This window comes from Mus musculus, chromosome 1, assembly GCF_000001635.26.
Source record: "Mus musculus strain C57BL/6J chromosome 1, GRCm38.p6 C57BL/6J".
Classification (NCBI taxonomy): Eukaryota; Metazoa; Chordata; class Mammalia; order Rodentia; family Muridae; genus Mus; species Mus musculus.
In genome coordinates, this window is record NC_000067.6 from 134,193,140 (window position 1) to 134,206,958 (window position 13,819).

General features: G+C 53.0%; 2 protein-coding genes across 11 annotated transcripts in view; one reads left to right on the top strand and one right to left on the bottom strand.

The window, feature by feature from the left end:
• Positions 1 to 278: 278 nt before the first annotated feature.
• Positions 279 to 8,098, top strand: Mybph (myosin binding protein H). 5 transcript variants are annotated; one of them, NM_001357515.1, is made up of 11 exons: positions 309 to 587; positions 675 to 809; positions 1,438 to 1,605; positions 3,831 to 3,919; positions 4,212 to 4,407; positions 4,591 to 4,730; positions 5,262 to 5,421; positions 6,575 to 6,711; positions 6,811 to 6,997; positions 7,256 to 7,308; positions 7,806 to 8,098. In NM_001357515.1, the coding sequence occupies exons 1-10, from the start codon at positions 365 to 367 to the stop codon at positions 7,270 to 7,272; spliced, it is 1,452 nt and encodes a 483-aa protein (NP_001344444.1). In that variant the 5' UTR covers positions 309 to 364; the 3' UTR covers positions 7,273 to 7,308; positions 7,806 to 8,098. The 5 variants fall into 5 exon arrangements, 3 of the variants coding, with proteins under 3 accessions (XP_006529816.1, NP_001344444.1, NP_058029.2); NM_016749.2 differs by having other exon boundaries at positions 7,809 to 8,093; XR_003956241.1 differs by having other exon boundaries at positions 279 to 587; positions 6,811 to 7,308.
• The window catches only part of Adora1 (adenosine A1 receptor), a 36,243-nt gene continuing 28,499 nt past the window's right edge, over positions 6,076 to 13,819 (bottom strand). For 5 of the 6 annotated variants that reach the window (NM_001291930.1, NM_001039510.2, NM_001282945.1 and 2 more), the window contains one exon: positions 6,076 to 10,451. In NM_001291930.1, coding sequence (NP_001278859.1) covers positions 9,812 to 10,366 — 555 coding nt within the window. In that variant the 5' untranslated portion in view covers positions 10,367 to 10,451 and the 3' untranslated portion in view covers positions 6,076 to 9,811. The remainder of the gene's footprint in view (positions 10,452 to 13,819) is intronic. The other variant, XM_006529079.3, reaches the window with a different exon arrangement.

Consider the following 13,819-nt stretch of genomic DNA (forward strand, 5'->3'; position numbering starts at 1 on the left):
TCCTTTCCAGGTGGCAGGTCTCATGACCCAGCCCCTGCAGCCCCAGCGATGTGCCAGCTCATCTCTCTATGCCCTCCCTGATCTGGGCACTGGCACCCTGGCTGTGAGGTCTAGCTGGGGTGATGGCAAGGTAGTATGCTTCTCAAGGGGCCCTTGTGGTTCCTCCCCCAGAGCTATTCCTGGCCTGGGTGCTCCCTGCCCCCCTGTCCCCCTGCCTGACCTGACCCCACAGCTGGGAATGGTTTGCTGGGGGTGGGGCAGCCCCTGCCTTTATAAGCATGAACCTAGCCTGGAGGCCCAGACCTACTGCTGACCCTTAAACACTCCAGCTTGACACACCCCCCCACACACACCAGCTAAAAAAATGACAGGAAAAGCCACCTCTGAGGCTTCTGTCTCTACTCCAGAGGAGACAGCACCTGAGCCTGCCAAGGTGCCCACTACAGAGCCTTCTGGAGAGGTGGCAGCATCAGAGTCCACCGGGCAAGAGCAGGCTCCAGAGCCACAGAAGCCTCAGGCACAGGATCCTGCAGCTCCTGCAGCTTCTGCCATGCCCGCAGCCACTAAGCCTGAACCTCCGAGTGAAGGTGACAAGAAGTGGGGAAAGGTGGAGAAGGGTGGCGGGTATGCAGGGAGGGGCTCTTCCACTCACCTTGGCTTCCCCCCTCCTCCAGATGTCCCCAGTGCCCCACTGCGGCTGACCTTGGAGGATGTGAGCCACAGCTCCTTGACTGTGAGCTGGGAGCCCCCCGAGAAGCTGGGCAAACTGGGGCTTCAAGGCTATGTGTTGGAGTTCTGTCGAGAGGGAGGTGAGCCCAGGGCTGAGTTCTGTTTCCACCCAGCTGAGTGGGGGTGGGGTGGGGCAGCAGGGAGGAGCACAGTCCCTGCAATGAGTCACTCCAGGACCTCCAGGACGTACAAAGGGAGAAGGTCTGAGCAGTGGTCTTAACTGCTACCACCTGGCTCCATAGGGACCTCTGAATGCACAGAGATGTCCAATGACCTCAGGGGACCTCCTGTCCTCCAGGTCCAGGTAGCCTCTGAGGACCCTTTTCAGGGGGAGTTAACCCAGGAGGCAGAAACTGGGGAAGATCCAGAGGAGGAGACTGTAAAGTAGGAGACAGTCAAGACAGCTTGGAAAAGTAGTCTCCCTCTCCGACAGCCACATTCACCCTGGCCTCTGTCTCTGCCGCTGCCTTGCTGTGTGTGCCTTGGTGAATGTGCCCAGCCCTCTCCGGCCCTTCTGCATCCCTATCTCTAAAAAAACCTCTAGCACCAGCTGTCAGAGACTATAGCCCAAGAGTGAGGTCAGCTAGTGTACATCACCCTTGAAAAGGAAACCACCCCCACCCGGGGTGTGTGTGTGTGTGTGTGTGTGTGTGTGTGTGTGTGCCCCTGCCACATCACTAACAGCCAGACATTCTCCGCTGCCCTCAGCCTCAGAATGGGTGCCTGTGAATCCCCGGCCCGTGATGGTGACCCAGCAGACGGTTCGAAACCTGGCCCTGGGAGACAAGTTCTTCCTGCGTGTGACTGCAGTAAGCTCAGCAGGGGCAGGCCCTCCAGCCGTTCTGGACCAGCCTGTCCACATCCAAGAGATCACTGGTAAAGCTACTCCTCGCCTCTTGCTCACAGACTAGATGTAATGGGGAAACTGAGGCCATGGTCAGTAGACCCCAAGCAGCCATTTCCCCCCCCATCTCACGCTAACATGCACAATCCGCATGCCAACGTGTCTTGCCTTGTGACAGGTTCAGGCTCCTCAGCAGCAAGAAGGAGGTCAAAGACGCCACCTCCCTAAATGGTCCAGCCCCGCCCCCACCCATCAGGGAACAGCTTCTTGTCCAGAGACAAAGCCAAGCTCCCAGTGCTAGAAGCCATCTATCCTAATCTTAATCTCTGAAGCTATGAAGAGCATTTGCTCTTTCCTCAAATCTGAGTTCCAGGCTCTCTAGAGGTTCTGGAACACAGGGAAGGTCTGTTTGCCCCATGTTGTATCCTGACTCTAATGAAAAGAAAAAGAGGCTGTATAAAGGGCCCCTGAAGGCTTCTTCATCCCCCAAAGGGCAGTGCCCCTGTGAAGACCCAGAGGCCAGCTGCTGTCCCTGTTGCTAATATTTCTATTTGCAGGGTGCATTAACCTTAGTGCCTCCCTCCCAAAGCGGATCAAGTTTCAGACTGTTAATGACACTGAGTCATTTGGTCTGTCTTAGCTATCTGGGGACAGTGTGGGGCCCCAGAGTGAAGAGAGACACGGGCAAGCAGGTGTCTGAGACCTTCTCCATCTTCCTTCTTGTTCCTTGAGGTGATGGATGGAGGCTGGAGATAGAGCCCTACATTTCTAGTCAAGGCCTCTAGGAGGAGAAGGCATCTCAGCCACAGAAGGGGTCAAATTTAGATTTGAGGAAATAGACTGCTTTAAGATCTAAGGCATAGGAGACCAGAACCACACACTATTATAGATTATCCAGACCAGGCAGATACCAGGGGGCCCCAGAGACTCCCACAGAGTCACCCAGTCTTTCTGTAGTCTCAGCTTCTGATGCCCACACAGGACTGTTCACAGCCACCAAGCTGCGGGACATCTGCTCTGGTGGTTTTCAAGAGCATTATCTGGGTGAGATAGCACCCCCCCTCCACACACACACACGTAAACAGCAGGATGTCTGTGCTGCCTGCAGCCTGGTTGGCAGAGTCCCAGATCCTCCCCCCAGGTCCCCAAGAAGCTCAGACTCTGAGATGTCTCTGAGGCCCGGTGTTGAAGAAGCAAGCCAGACACAGCACCTACCTCTCCATTAAAATTCCTCTGGCAGGAGAGAAGGGGATTTCCTGGAGAGAAAGTGGGGAGGAGGCTACGAACAAGGAGGGAACAGCCGGACCTCTCATGAGCTGGGCAGGGGAGAGTGGAGGCCCTGTCCAGGATCCTGGGCTGCTCAGCTGTCCCCTTCTTGGCCACCTGGAGCTGCCAGGCATTCCTGGCCTCCCAGAGCTGTCCCTGGAGCATTCCAAACCATGGCGTTCTGGAGCCAAGTGCCTGCTCAGCTAATCCTTGGAGACACAGTGTTCCTTCTTACTCTGTCCCCTACATGCCAGTGACCAACTGCTGCCACCTGTTTGCTGCTTAGGAGGCTCAGGCTCAGTCCCCACACCATCCCCCAGGGACAGGAATGGCAGCTGCTGCAGCTTCCACATCCAGTGGCACACCTGATTAGGCCGTAGTCAGGAATGGCTCCCCTACCAGAATAGGGGGCTGACATAAGACTTACAGAAGGACTTGGCCACCATGACACTGTGCGGACTGAAAGGCCTAAGAGCAGACGTTTGTGTGTCTGCTTTCACTTCTGTACAAAGAACTAGAGCCCCCTAGCAGGCCTGGAGGTTGAGGCTTGAGTCAGTGAGGTTTCACTTCCTCAGAAAGTCCTGGGCTCCTGGGATGCTGAATCAGCAGTTGCACACACTGCTTCCCTCTCTAGACACACTGGCTGTCGGGTGCAGAACCTGCCTCCCTCCAGGGGGAGACAGAGAGCCACCCAGGCCCATCTGGAGCCTGAGAATGCCTGGACTTCAAGGCAAATCCCAGCCTGGCAAGGTTGAGGTGCCAAGGGAGTGCCGGAGATACCAACCAGTTCACACTGTACAGTCTCTGACCTCCCTGGAGCCTCTCAGTTCTCAGCTCCCCAAGGGCCTTAAGGGATTTGGGTCCCTGGGACTCAGAATGGAAGGCTTTGTTCTCCCGGTGAAGAGGCAGCTCGAGCTGTAGGAACGTCGTAGGTAGGAGCTGTGATGTCTAGCCCGGAACCCACACTTGCTTTCTCCGTCTCCTGCTTCAGAAGCCCCCAAGATCCGTGTTCCCCGACACCTTCGTCAGACCTACATCCGCCAGGTGGGAGAGTCAGTCAACCTGCAAATCCCCTTCCAGGTAGGCCTAGCTCACTGGTAAGAGCCTGGTGTGTCAGGGGAGCCCTAGGGATGTCAGGATTCTCGCAGGAGTCAGCCAGTGACCTAGAAGTAAATGGCCTCTACTTCCCAGTTTTGCATATAACTCAGCTGTGAGTAGAGAGCTAGGCAGCCCCCAGGGCAGGTCACACACTAAAGGACATGGCTCTGGTCAACAACGGTGGAGCCAGTAGGGTGGGTTTCTCGGGCACAGATAGAATGAGGTGAGTGGGGTGCTTATACCAATCTGTACTCACCCCAAGCCCATCTTTCAGGGGAAGCCCAAGCCACAGGTCTCTTGGACCCACAATGGCCACGCTCTGGACAACCAGAGAGTTAATGTGCGCAGCGGGGACCAGGACTCCATCCTCTTCATTCGCTCTGCTCAGCGCGCAGACTCAGGCCGCTATGAGCTCACCGTGCATCTGGAAGGCTTGGAAGCCAAGGCCAGCATTGACATCCTGGTGATTGGTACATGGGCAGAGGGGAAAGGGCTGTCTCGAAACCATAGCCCTCAACCTTCCACCCCCAGAGCTGATGTGGGGTGGGGTGGGGGTGAAGGAAGGCTAGGGTACCATGCAGGTACCAAATCTTGGGTGTGGAGACTTTGCCGCAGACCTACTTCTCACTGGCCTTTATAATCTGGTTCTGCAGAGAAGCCCGGGCCCCCGAGCAGCATCAAGCTACTGGATGTCTGGGGTTGCAATGCTGCCCTCGAGTGGACACCACCCCAGGACACAGGCAACACAGAGCTCCTGGGCTACACAGTACAGAAGGCAGACAAAAGGACAGGGGTGAGGCTGGCTGGGGCCTAACGGGGGTGGGGAGAGAAGTAGTCGGGGCTCAAAAGGTTCATCCTGCTAAGAGGCTCTGGATGAAAGTCCAGGCCAACTACTGCTGACTGACTCCCTACGTGGCCCTGGGCAAGCCTCTCTCCTCTCTGTACCTCAGTCTGTGTGGTACACTGCACTAGACTGCTGGAGAACTATCTTAGCATGCATATAAATCATCTGGGAATCTGCTAAATGTAGATTCTGATGCAGGTGGTTGGGCTGGGTGTTGGGAAGCCACGTATCTAAACGGAGCCTAGGTAATGAGGCTGCATGTCTGGCAGCCATACTTTGATGAGTAGTGAGGCTTGCAAGCTCATGTGAGTGACCCGGGAGGTCCTCCTCCTACTTCCTAGTCCCCCAGGGCCACTGCTGGATGGTTTTAGCCTTCCCAAAGCTGGGATATGGAATGACCCCCTCTGAGGAGGGTTAGAGTAAGCAGGAAAGACAAGAACCATGTAAGAGCTGAGGGTAACCCAGGCAAGCTCCCCACAGCAATGGTTCACAGTGTTGGAGCGCTATCACCCCACCACCTGCACCATCTCAGACCTCATCATTGGCAACTCGTACTCTTTTCGGGTCTTCTCAGAAAACCTGTGTGGCCTCAGTGACTTAGCCACCACCACCAAGGAGCTGGCTCACATCCACAAGGCAGGTAAGTGGCTTTGAGCCTGGGCAGAAAACCGAATCGGGGTTGGTGAACCAACATCTGTCCACTTCTTCCCTGTCCCATATCCCTCTCAGCTTCTCCTTCCCAGAACATTTGCTGCCTTCCACTCCACCCCACCCTACCCCACCCCACTCGGCAGCTCTGCGTGAGCGTATGTGCAAGTGCGTACACACACTGACGTGGAGTGACTGCAAATAACAGCTATGACTGACTGGTTTTAGCAAACATCAGAGCAAAGCCATGCAAATGAGCAGTGCCCCTCAGGAGGCTGTGTACTTAGACAGTGGCTGCTAACATCACAGCAGTCACTGGGTCTCCCACACAGTGTCCCCAGGCACACACTCTGCAGGATAATGTGTACATGATAGGTAAACTGGCAATTGTTAAAAACAATCGCCCACACAAGACTGGCTGTGGTATTTACCATCCTATTGAGCATCTGTCAGTGGAGCCAAATGTGAAACTCCAGGACCCCTATCTATCCCAGATCTTCTCCTGCACATACCACACACACACACACACACACACACACACACACACACACACAAACGAGAGAGAGAGAGAGAGAGAGATACACACACACACACACACACACACACACACGCATGCACGCACGCCCACCCTGGAAGCCACACTTCATTACTACTCATTTTAATTACATTTATTGGTGTGTGAGTGTGTGTTCACATGCACACGTGCATGTGTAAGTCTAAGGACAACATGTCAGGTCTCTCCTTCTACCCCGTGGGTCCCAGGGACTGAACTCAGGGTGGTAAGCTTGGTGACAAGCACCCTCACCCGCTGAGCCACCTCACTCACCCTAGAAGCCATACTCTTTAACATCAGCCAGAGTGTCACAGCCGTGAGCATTTTGTGTTTAAAAAGGAAAGCCACTCAGGTCTCAGAGGCAGACAGAAATGGAATGTGATGTCCGCCTCTTGCCGCAATCCTCCGTGGCTCAGGTTTTCCTGCCCACTCCTCTCTGTTCACCTCCTGATCAGCCTCAGCCCTGCTCAGCGAGGCTTTTCTCTGATGTCTTCATGTGTTGACCAGGTTGAATGTCTCAAAGTTTTGGGTTGAGGCCAGTCTTCCGAAGCCTCCTGCATCCCTATAACCTCAAATTCTCCCCTGAACCTAGATATTACTGCCAAACCTAGAGAGTTTATTGAGCGAGACTTCTCAGAAGCGCCCTCGTTCACCCAGCCCCTGGCTGACCATACCTCCACTCCTGGCTATAGCACGCAGCTTTTCTGCAGCGTCCGAGCATCACCTAAGGTCAGGGGCCCTGGGCTGGTGGAGTGGGTGGACAGAGGAATGAAAGTTTCTCTTGAGAGCTGTTCTAACTTCATTACCCTCCTCTGACTTTGCTTCCAGCCCAAGATCATCTGGATGAAAAACAAGATGGACATCCAGGGTGACCCCAAGTACCGTGCCGTCTCCGAGCAAGGGGTCTGCACCCTGGAGATCCGGAAGCCCAGCCCCTTTGATTCTGGGGTCTACACTTGCAAGGCCATCAACGTGCTAGGGGAGGCCTCTGTGGATTGTCGGCTGGAGGTTAAAGGTGGGAGTCGGAAGGGTGCCCTCAGCACCCTGCTGTAGTGGACAGACTGAGTCCCTCTTGGGAGCTGGACTAGATGTAGTTCAGAGTGAAACTGGAGCAGGAAAAGGGTAGGGAGGGGTCAAGAACTGTTTGTGTGACTTTCTAAGTGGGAAGATGTTCTTTCTATTTGGGGACTGGGGTGCTGGAAATTCTTGACCTCAAACCTCTCCGTTCCCTCCTGTCTTCCCCCAAAGCTCTAACGTGTAGTATCTCTTACAGCTTCTGCCACACACTAAAGAGCAACAGAGGCAGAGACTGGGACAAGGAGACAGGTGAGTGGCTGGACCTACTCCTTCAGTTACCTCTACTGAGAGTGTGGTGTCAAAGAGAAGATTGCGAGAGAAGAATCCACCTCCCAGGCATAAAATGTCACTGGAGACAGGGAGGGGAGGGCAGGAAAGCAGTAGGCAGATCTGGGTACCATTTTTGTAGCAAAAGACAGAGAGCATGCATGTTTAGTTTGGTGAAGACAGTGTAGCACTGGGTCATGCTGGGGAGGTCCAGAAGGGATGGGTACTCTGGGTGGTGGTCACAGGTCAGCATCTGGGCTTGGCTCTGAGTGACTGTAAACAGCATTCTTTTCCCTCATTAGGAAAGTAGGGACCCAGTCCTTGCTCTCCCTTCCTCGTTTGGTGGTTCTGAGGCTCTGGGTGAACTATCAAGTCTCCAGAGCTGCACTGGGCAGAGCCCAGCTTTGGAAATTGAGCCTGAGGAAGGACTGAGAAGGGTGGAGGTGGTTCTCTACCCGACTCCCCACTATCTCTTCTAGCAGCTTGGTCACATACCAGGACGCAGAAGGACACTATCCACCAAGTCCTGCAGACCTGAGGATCAGGACCCCAGGAATCCCCAAGACCATAGGAACAGCGAATGGGGCGGGGTCTCTAGTACCTGCAGGCCCCCTCCATCAGACGCTGGGTCCAGACCCAGGATCAGGCCTGGCAGGCCCCAGGCCATACCTTCTGGGTTCAAGAGGGCCCAGAAGGGGCAGAGACTGGCACCCTCTTCAGAGTTGTACACTGTATGAGAAGTATTCAAATAAAGGTGTGTGGTGTTATAGCATGGGGTTTCTGTGGCAATGAGTGTCATGACGGATGGAACAATACTATGTTACTATGAAGGGGAGACACTATCAAGATTAGAAAAGTGCCAGCAGGAAGGGTCTCACATGACACGGGGCATTTTTTTTTCTTTTTTTTTCTTTCTTTCTTTTTTAGACATGTGAGTGTTCTGGATCTTGCTTTCTGATTCACAATGTGCTACCCTAAATGTGTAACTATAGCAACAGACACACCATCTCTGGGACTTTCCATCTGCCTCCACAGCCCTCTCCCAGCTTCCCCTCCACCCCCACCATTACATCTTCTCCGCTGAGGTGGTTTGGTTGCCCTCTGGCAGTGCTGGGGTGCCAGCACCCCACTCCCCACAGGGCTTCACAATCTTTTATTAGACATAGGGTCCTCCTTGAGAGCCAGGGACACCTTACCTCCAACTGAAGGAAGAGCCTGGAATCAAGACTTGGAGTCAATATTCACACCCAAGGAGGGGAGAACCTGACACCCTCCCCTGCCTGCTGTCCATACAAGGAAGACATCCAGGCTCAGCAGAACATGGATTGGTCCCACCTGAGACCTCCACAAAAGCCTACACTCTATTTGCAACACAGCTCCTGAGCTAAAGCCACCTCCAGGAGCCTTTTGGATATTTAAATGCCAGCAAGGCACTTTCTCACACTGAAGACAGCAGTCTCCTTTGGTCTGGTCTGGTCTGGTCTGGTCTGGTCTGGTCTGGTCTTTCACACTTCTGGGCACACCAGAGGTGCCCAGGAGCACCTGGGATCTTCTTAGATGCTTTCCTCTCCCTCCTCCCCCCCTCAGGCAGCATGCTCCCAAGGGTTGTACTTCCTGGGGAAGCTCTTCTCCTGGGGCTTGGAAGCAGAGATGGTGTCCCTCAGGAGAGTCCAGGCCTGCTCTGAGAGTTGGTGAAGCTTGGTGGCCCAGACAGAAAATTGCATTGGAGACTCCCAGGAAGTTCAGGGCAAGAAGGGCTCAGTGCTGCTCCCTGCTGGCTATGTGAGGCCAGCACCTTCTGCACTATTTTTATTCCCAAGGACTTTATGGCCCACTGGGAGTCCCAGGCTGTGAATAGAGCAAATGTGAGAGACAATCCCTGGACCCATTCTTTCTGTGTCTCCCAAGTATAACCCTGGGCTTCTCGGGGTCAGGAGAGCACCCGCGTGGCCAAGAACACAATCCTTGGAGGAGGGGCCGAGGTCTCCTTCCCTGTGTTTTACTATCTTCTCCTAGAGAACAGGAGAGACAGCGAAGCGGCGGCATATCCATTTCTCTCTATTCATCCACCTCTAAGGGACTGTCTTCCTCACTTTGAAGTTGGTCCCTTGGGCCACCAACACCTAATAGTAGGCTCCCCTGTCTGACTGAAGGAGCCAGAATATTCTAACCCCAGCTCTCTGAACTGCTCAGAGAACAGCCAGGAATGATGCACACAAGACTCTCCTCTCACCTGAGGGCACCCAATTCCCTGCTATGGCCTGCCCCAACTCCAAACCTCCTCCAGGTCCCCAAGGTACAGGGCAGCCAGCTCCTTACAGAAGGGGCCCTGTTCCATGGCATCTCTTCAGAGCCTCCCTGGTGTCCACAGCCCACAGCCCAGCTGGGAAGGCTGAGGAGGAACAGTGGGACAGGGGGGAACAGGGAGGACATGGGGGTTGAACAGAGAGCCACTGGGTGTGGGCTAGATGGAGCAAGGCAGAGCCTAGTCATCAGCTTTCTCCTCTGGGATATCTTCCTCAATGGGGGGCTTGGGCTGGCATCGGAAGTGGTCGTTCCAAATCTTCAGAAAGGTGACCCGGAACTTGTGGATTCGGAAGGCATAGACGATGGGGTTCATGGCCGAGTTGCCGTGTGTGAGGAAGATGGCAATGTAGATGAGGATGCTGGGTTTCTGGCAGGTGGGGCAGAAGAGGGTGATGCAGTTCAAGATGTGTAGCGGTAGCCAGCTGAGGGCAAAGAGGAAGAGGATGAGGGCCAGCGACTTGGCGATCTTGAGCTCCTTCCCGTAGTACTTCTGGGGGTCACCAGAGGAGGCTGACACCTTTTTGTTGAGCTGCTTGCGGATCAGGTAGAAGACCTCCAGGTAGATAAGAACCATGAGGAGCAATGGCGGCAGCACCCAGACGAAGAAGTTGAAGTAGACCATGTACTCCATGCTGATAACCTTCTCGAACTCACACTTGATCACGGGCTCCCCAACACTGCCGTTGGCTATCCAGGCTTGTTCCACCTCACTCAGGTTGTTCCAGCCAAACATGGGTGTCAGGCCTACCACAAGGGAGAGAATCCAGCAGCCGGCTATGGCCACTGCTGCCCGCCGCTGAGTCACCACTGTCTTGTACCTGTAGGGAAAAAGGACAAGGTATGAGAAGTGACCCCCATGATTGTATGTGGGCTCCTCCTTTGGGGCTCACCTGCCACTAGGGGTGAGGCTTCTACACGTCTAAGGTCTAGAGTGAGTGTCTTTAGCCCAGGGACCTAGTCTTTAGGATCTAAGATTAGTCCAGAGTTTGTACAATTTAGCCTCGTTTCTCCTCCAGCAGAGAGAGGAATTCCAATAAATATAATGGGAGCCAGATAATGGTGGCACACACATTTGGTCTGTTTCTTTGGGAAACAGAAGCAGGCACATCTATGTGAGTTCAAGGCCAGCCCAGTCTACAGAGTGAGTTCCAGGACAGCCAGAGCTACACAGAGAAACATGTCTTAGAAACCAAAACAAAACAAAAAAGAAAAAACAATAAAATAACAGAAACTAGTAGCAAGAGTCTTAAGCAAATGGCCCAAGTACAGCTCATTGACTGTCCTCACATTGACCTTCCTGGTTTCTCACCGCTGGACTATAACAGTGCTAGGGTGGCAATATAAGGACAGCCAACTAGACAGAGGTTGAAAACAGTTCTGAAAGCCTTTCCAAGGCCCCACAGAAGCTAACAGCACTGTCCCGGGCTTCCTAACGTGTCCCCATTCTCCCGAAGAGCCAGGTGGCGAAAAAGCAAGAGTCCCCAGAAGCCTTTCGACACCAGGCCCTGTTCTGTTTCCGCTATGAGCATCTCATCTCCTGCTTCCCGGCTTCCCATCACCCTCAAGCAGTCGCACAGGTTGGCGTCAAGGACCAGCTCAGCAATGCTCGCCTAATTGGGATGATTCTCAGGGAAGAAAGCCTGGTGTTTGCCGAGCATCTGCTAGCACTTCATACTTCCTCCCATCCGCGCATTGGCACACTTGCGTGGATGCTGTTCTCAACAGACATTCTGGATGCGCGGGGCACTGTTCTCAGTGCTGGGAACAAAATAAAAATTCCTGCCTCTACATAGCTCATACTTGTCTATCTTTTTAAAAGTATGGTTTATTTATGTTTGTTTTATATACATTGGTTTTTGCTTGCATGTATGTCTGTGTGAGGGTGTTATATCCAATGGGACAAAAGCTATAGACAACCATGAGCTGCTATGTGGGTGCTGAGAATTGAACCTGGGTCCTCTGGAAGAGCAGCCAGTGCTCTAACCACTGAGCCACCTCTCCAGTCCCTATTTATCATTTTTTTATTTGTAAAGGTTTACTATTTTATTTTTATGATTTTGAATGTTTCCTCTGCATGTATGTGAACTCTGTGTGTGCCTGGTAATCATGGAGCAGGAAGGGAAGAGGACATCTGACTCTCTGGAAATAGAGTTATAGATGTTGTCAGCTGAGGTATATAGTGATGGGAACTGAGCCTAGGGCTAATAGCTGAGCCATCTCTTCAGCCCCTGCTCAAAAAATTTTAATTTTTAAAATTACATTCAGTGTGTGTGTGTGTGTAGAGGTTAGAAAACAATTTAGGAGAATCAGTTGTCTCCTTTCACCATATGGGTCCCAGGGATCTTTGTCAGGCCTGGCAGATAGTGCTTTTCTTTACCCACTCAGTTGTCTTGCCAGCCTTACGTAGCTCATATTTGGGGTGAATCGATGACAGCACAAGAACAAGGAGACAGGTAGAGTTCTTACCCTTCTCCAGGTCTGCAGGCACAGAAGACACACACATTTGAAATGACTCATGTGAGACAAGACTGCCTATCAGCCAGAGGTGACAGCCTCTCTTGTCACCGAGGGTTGAGGGTTTTAATAATATCCCCGGGGGCTTCCCACTTCCCCTAAAATCACACTACCCAGCAGCCAGCCACAGTGTCCTCTGCCGGCACTCTGGCACTCTGGAGAGAGTGCCAAAGGCTGCCCAGCTCTGTGCCAAGGAGCTGCAGAGTGGCTGCAGCTTGCCCAATTGTTATTTTCCAATGCAGCTCCTGAGAGGGCTGGGGTGGCCTCCAGAGCACTGGGTGTGAAGGGAGGGCTCCAACTATTTTCTTCTGTCCTGTGCCATTAGAATCTGTGGCTTTCTGTTTCTGGACCCATAGGGACCCACTGGTATCCACCTGCTCCTGCAGGCTACAGAGACGAGGGCATCACTGGGGGAAGCAGACGGTCCTCTGAAAGGCCAGCAAGCAATGGCCTTTGGAACCCCTTATCTAATCCCTCCATTCCAACCAAGAAAGTGAGGACTGACTGCAGCTGACTCTAACGCCTTTAAAGTCCTGACCGCTCCCACCTCTGTGATAGATAACAGGATTCTTGTGTTCCCAGACTATCGGGAAGCCATAAAGCTAGCTCAGTCTCTGGTGCCTCACTCTGCCAACACAGTGAAACTGTTCTCCTCCCTCATTTCTGCAGCAGAACATCCAGGTCGCTGTTATCTTTTTTTTTTTTTTTTCAGTCAGAAGACCTGAATGTAGGCACTGAGTCTGCTGCTTGCTAACTCAAATCCATCCTGCTTCAGAGTGTAGCGATGATATAAGAATAAGATAACATGTGTTCAAATACCCCAAAAACACCCTCTTAATACTCCCTAGCCTGGGCTTTTACCCCACCAAGCTCCTAGGCAAACGTACCTGCAACATCCCAGCACTCCCAGGAGCTCAGCAAACACAGCCCTAGTACTATCTAAACAGCTCACACAGATCTGACTCATGCGGATCTTCAAGTGCCTCCCCCATCCCCCATAGCGCCTTCTAGACACGAGGAAGCAAGTTCAGGGCAAGAATGTATAGGGAAAGAACACAGAAAGGCAGACCACCTTACGGGGTACAATTCTGACCCTCATCTGGTGAAAGGTGGTTAGACAAGGTAGGCCTCTCCCAAAGCAGAGGGGCTGCAGACATAGGGAGGGTGGGGTCAAGGTTTCTGCTTCCCATTACTGCATCCAAATCTTTCCCTTAGATCTTTTTTTTATAGTCGGAAAAGCCATTCTGCAGCCATGTCTCGGGGGAATGCCATGACCACACTGTGTGGGCGTGTAGCACGTAACAGAATGACAGTAATATGGACTGGCATGTCTACTTGCCCAGGTCTTCTACTTTCAAGCCCAGACCCCCTTCAGGACGCAGGTTAACTGGGTCATTTAGACTCAGATGGTAGCAGATTCAGAATAACCTCTGTTTTAACACGGGAAAAAACTGGATTGGCCCAAGAAGGGCACCCCCTAAAACTGGAGGGAGAACCAGGTGACCTTAAGTTCTGAGAGCGGGGTCCATCCCAAGACCTACATATGGACACAGATGACAGGAGAAATGGACACTAACAGCATCCCATATGGAAGAGAGGACCGCCCAGAAGGGGCCCCTCCCCCTCCACCCCTTACCCCTCTTGCCTGCCCAAAGCCCCTGGGGTTAAAGCT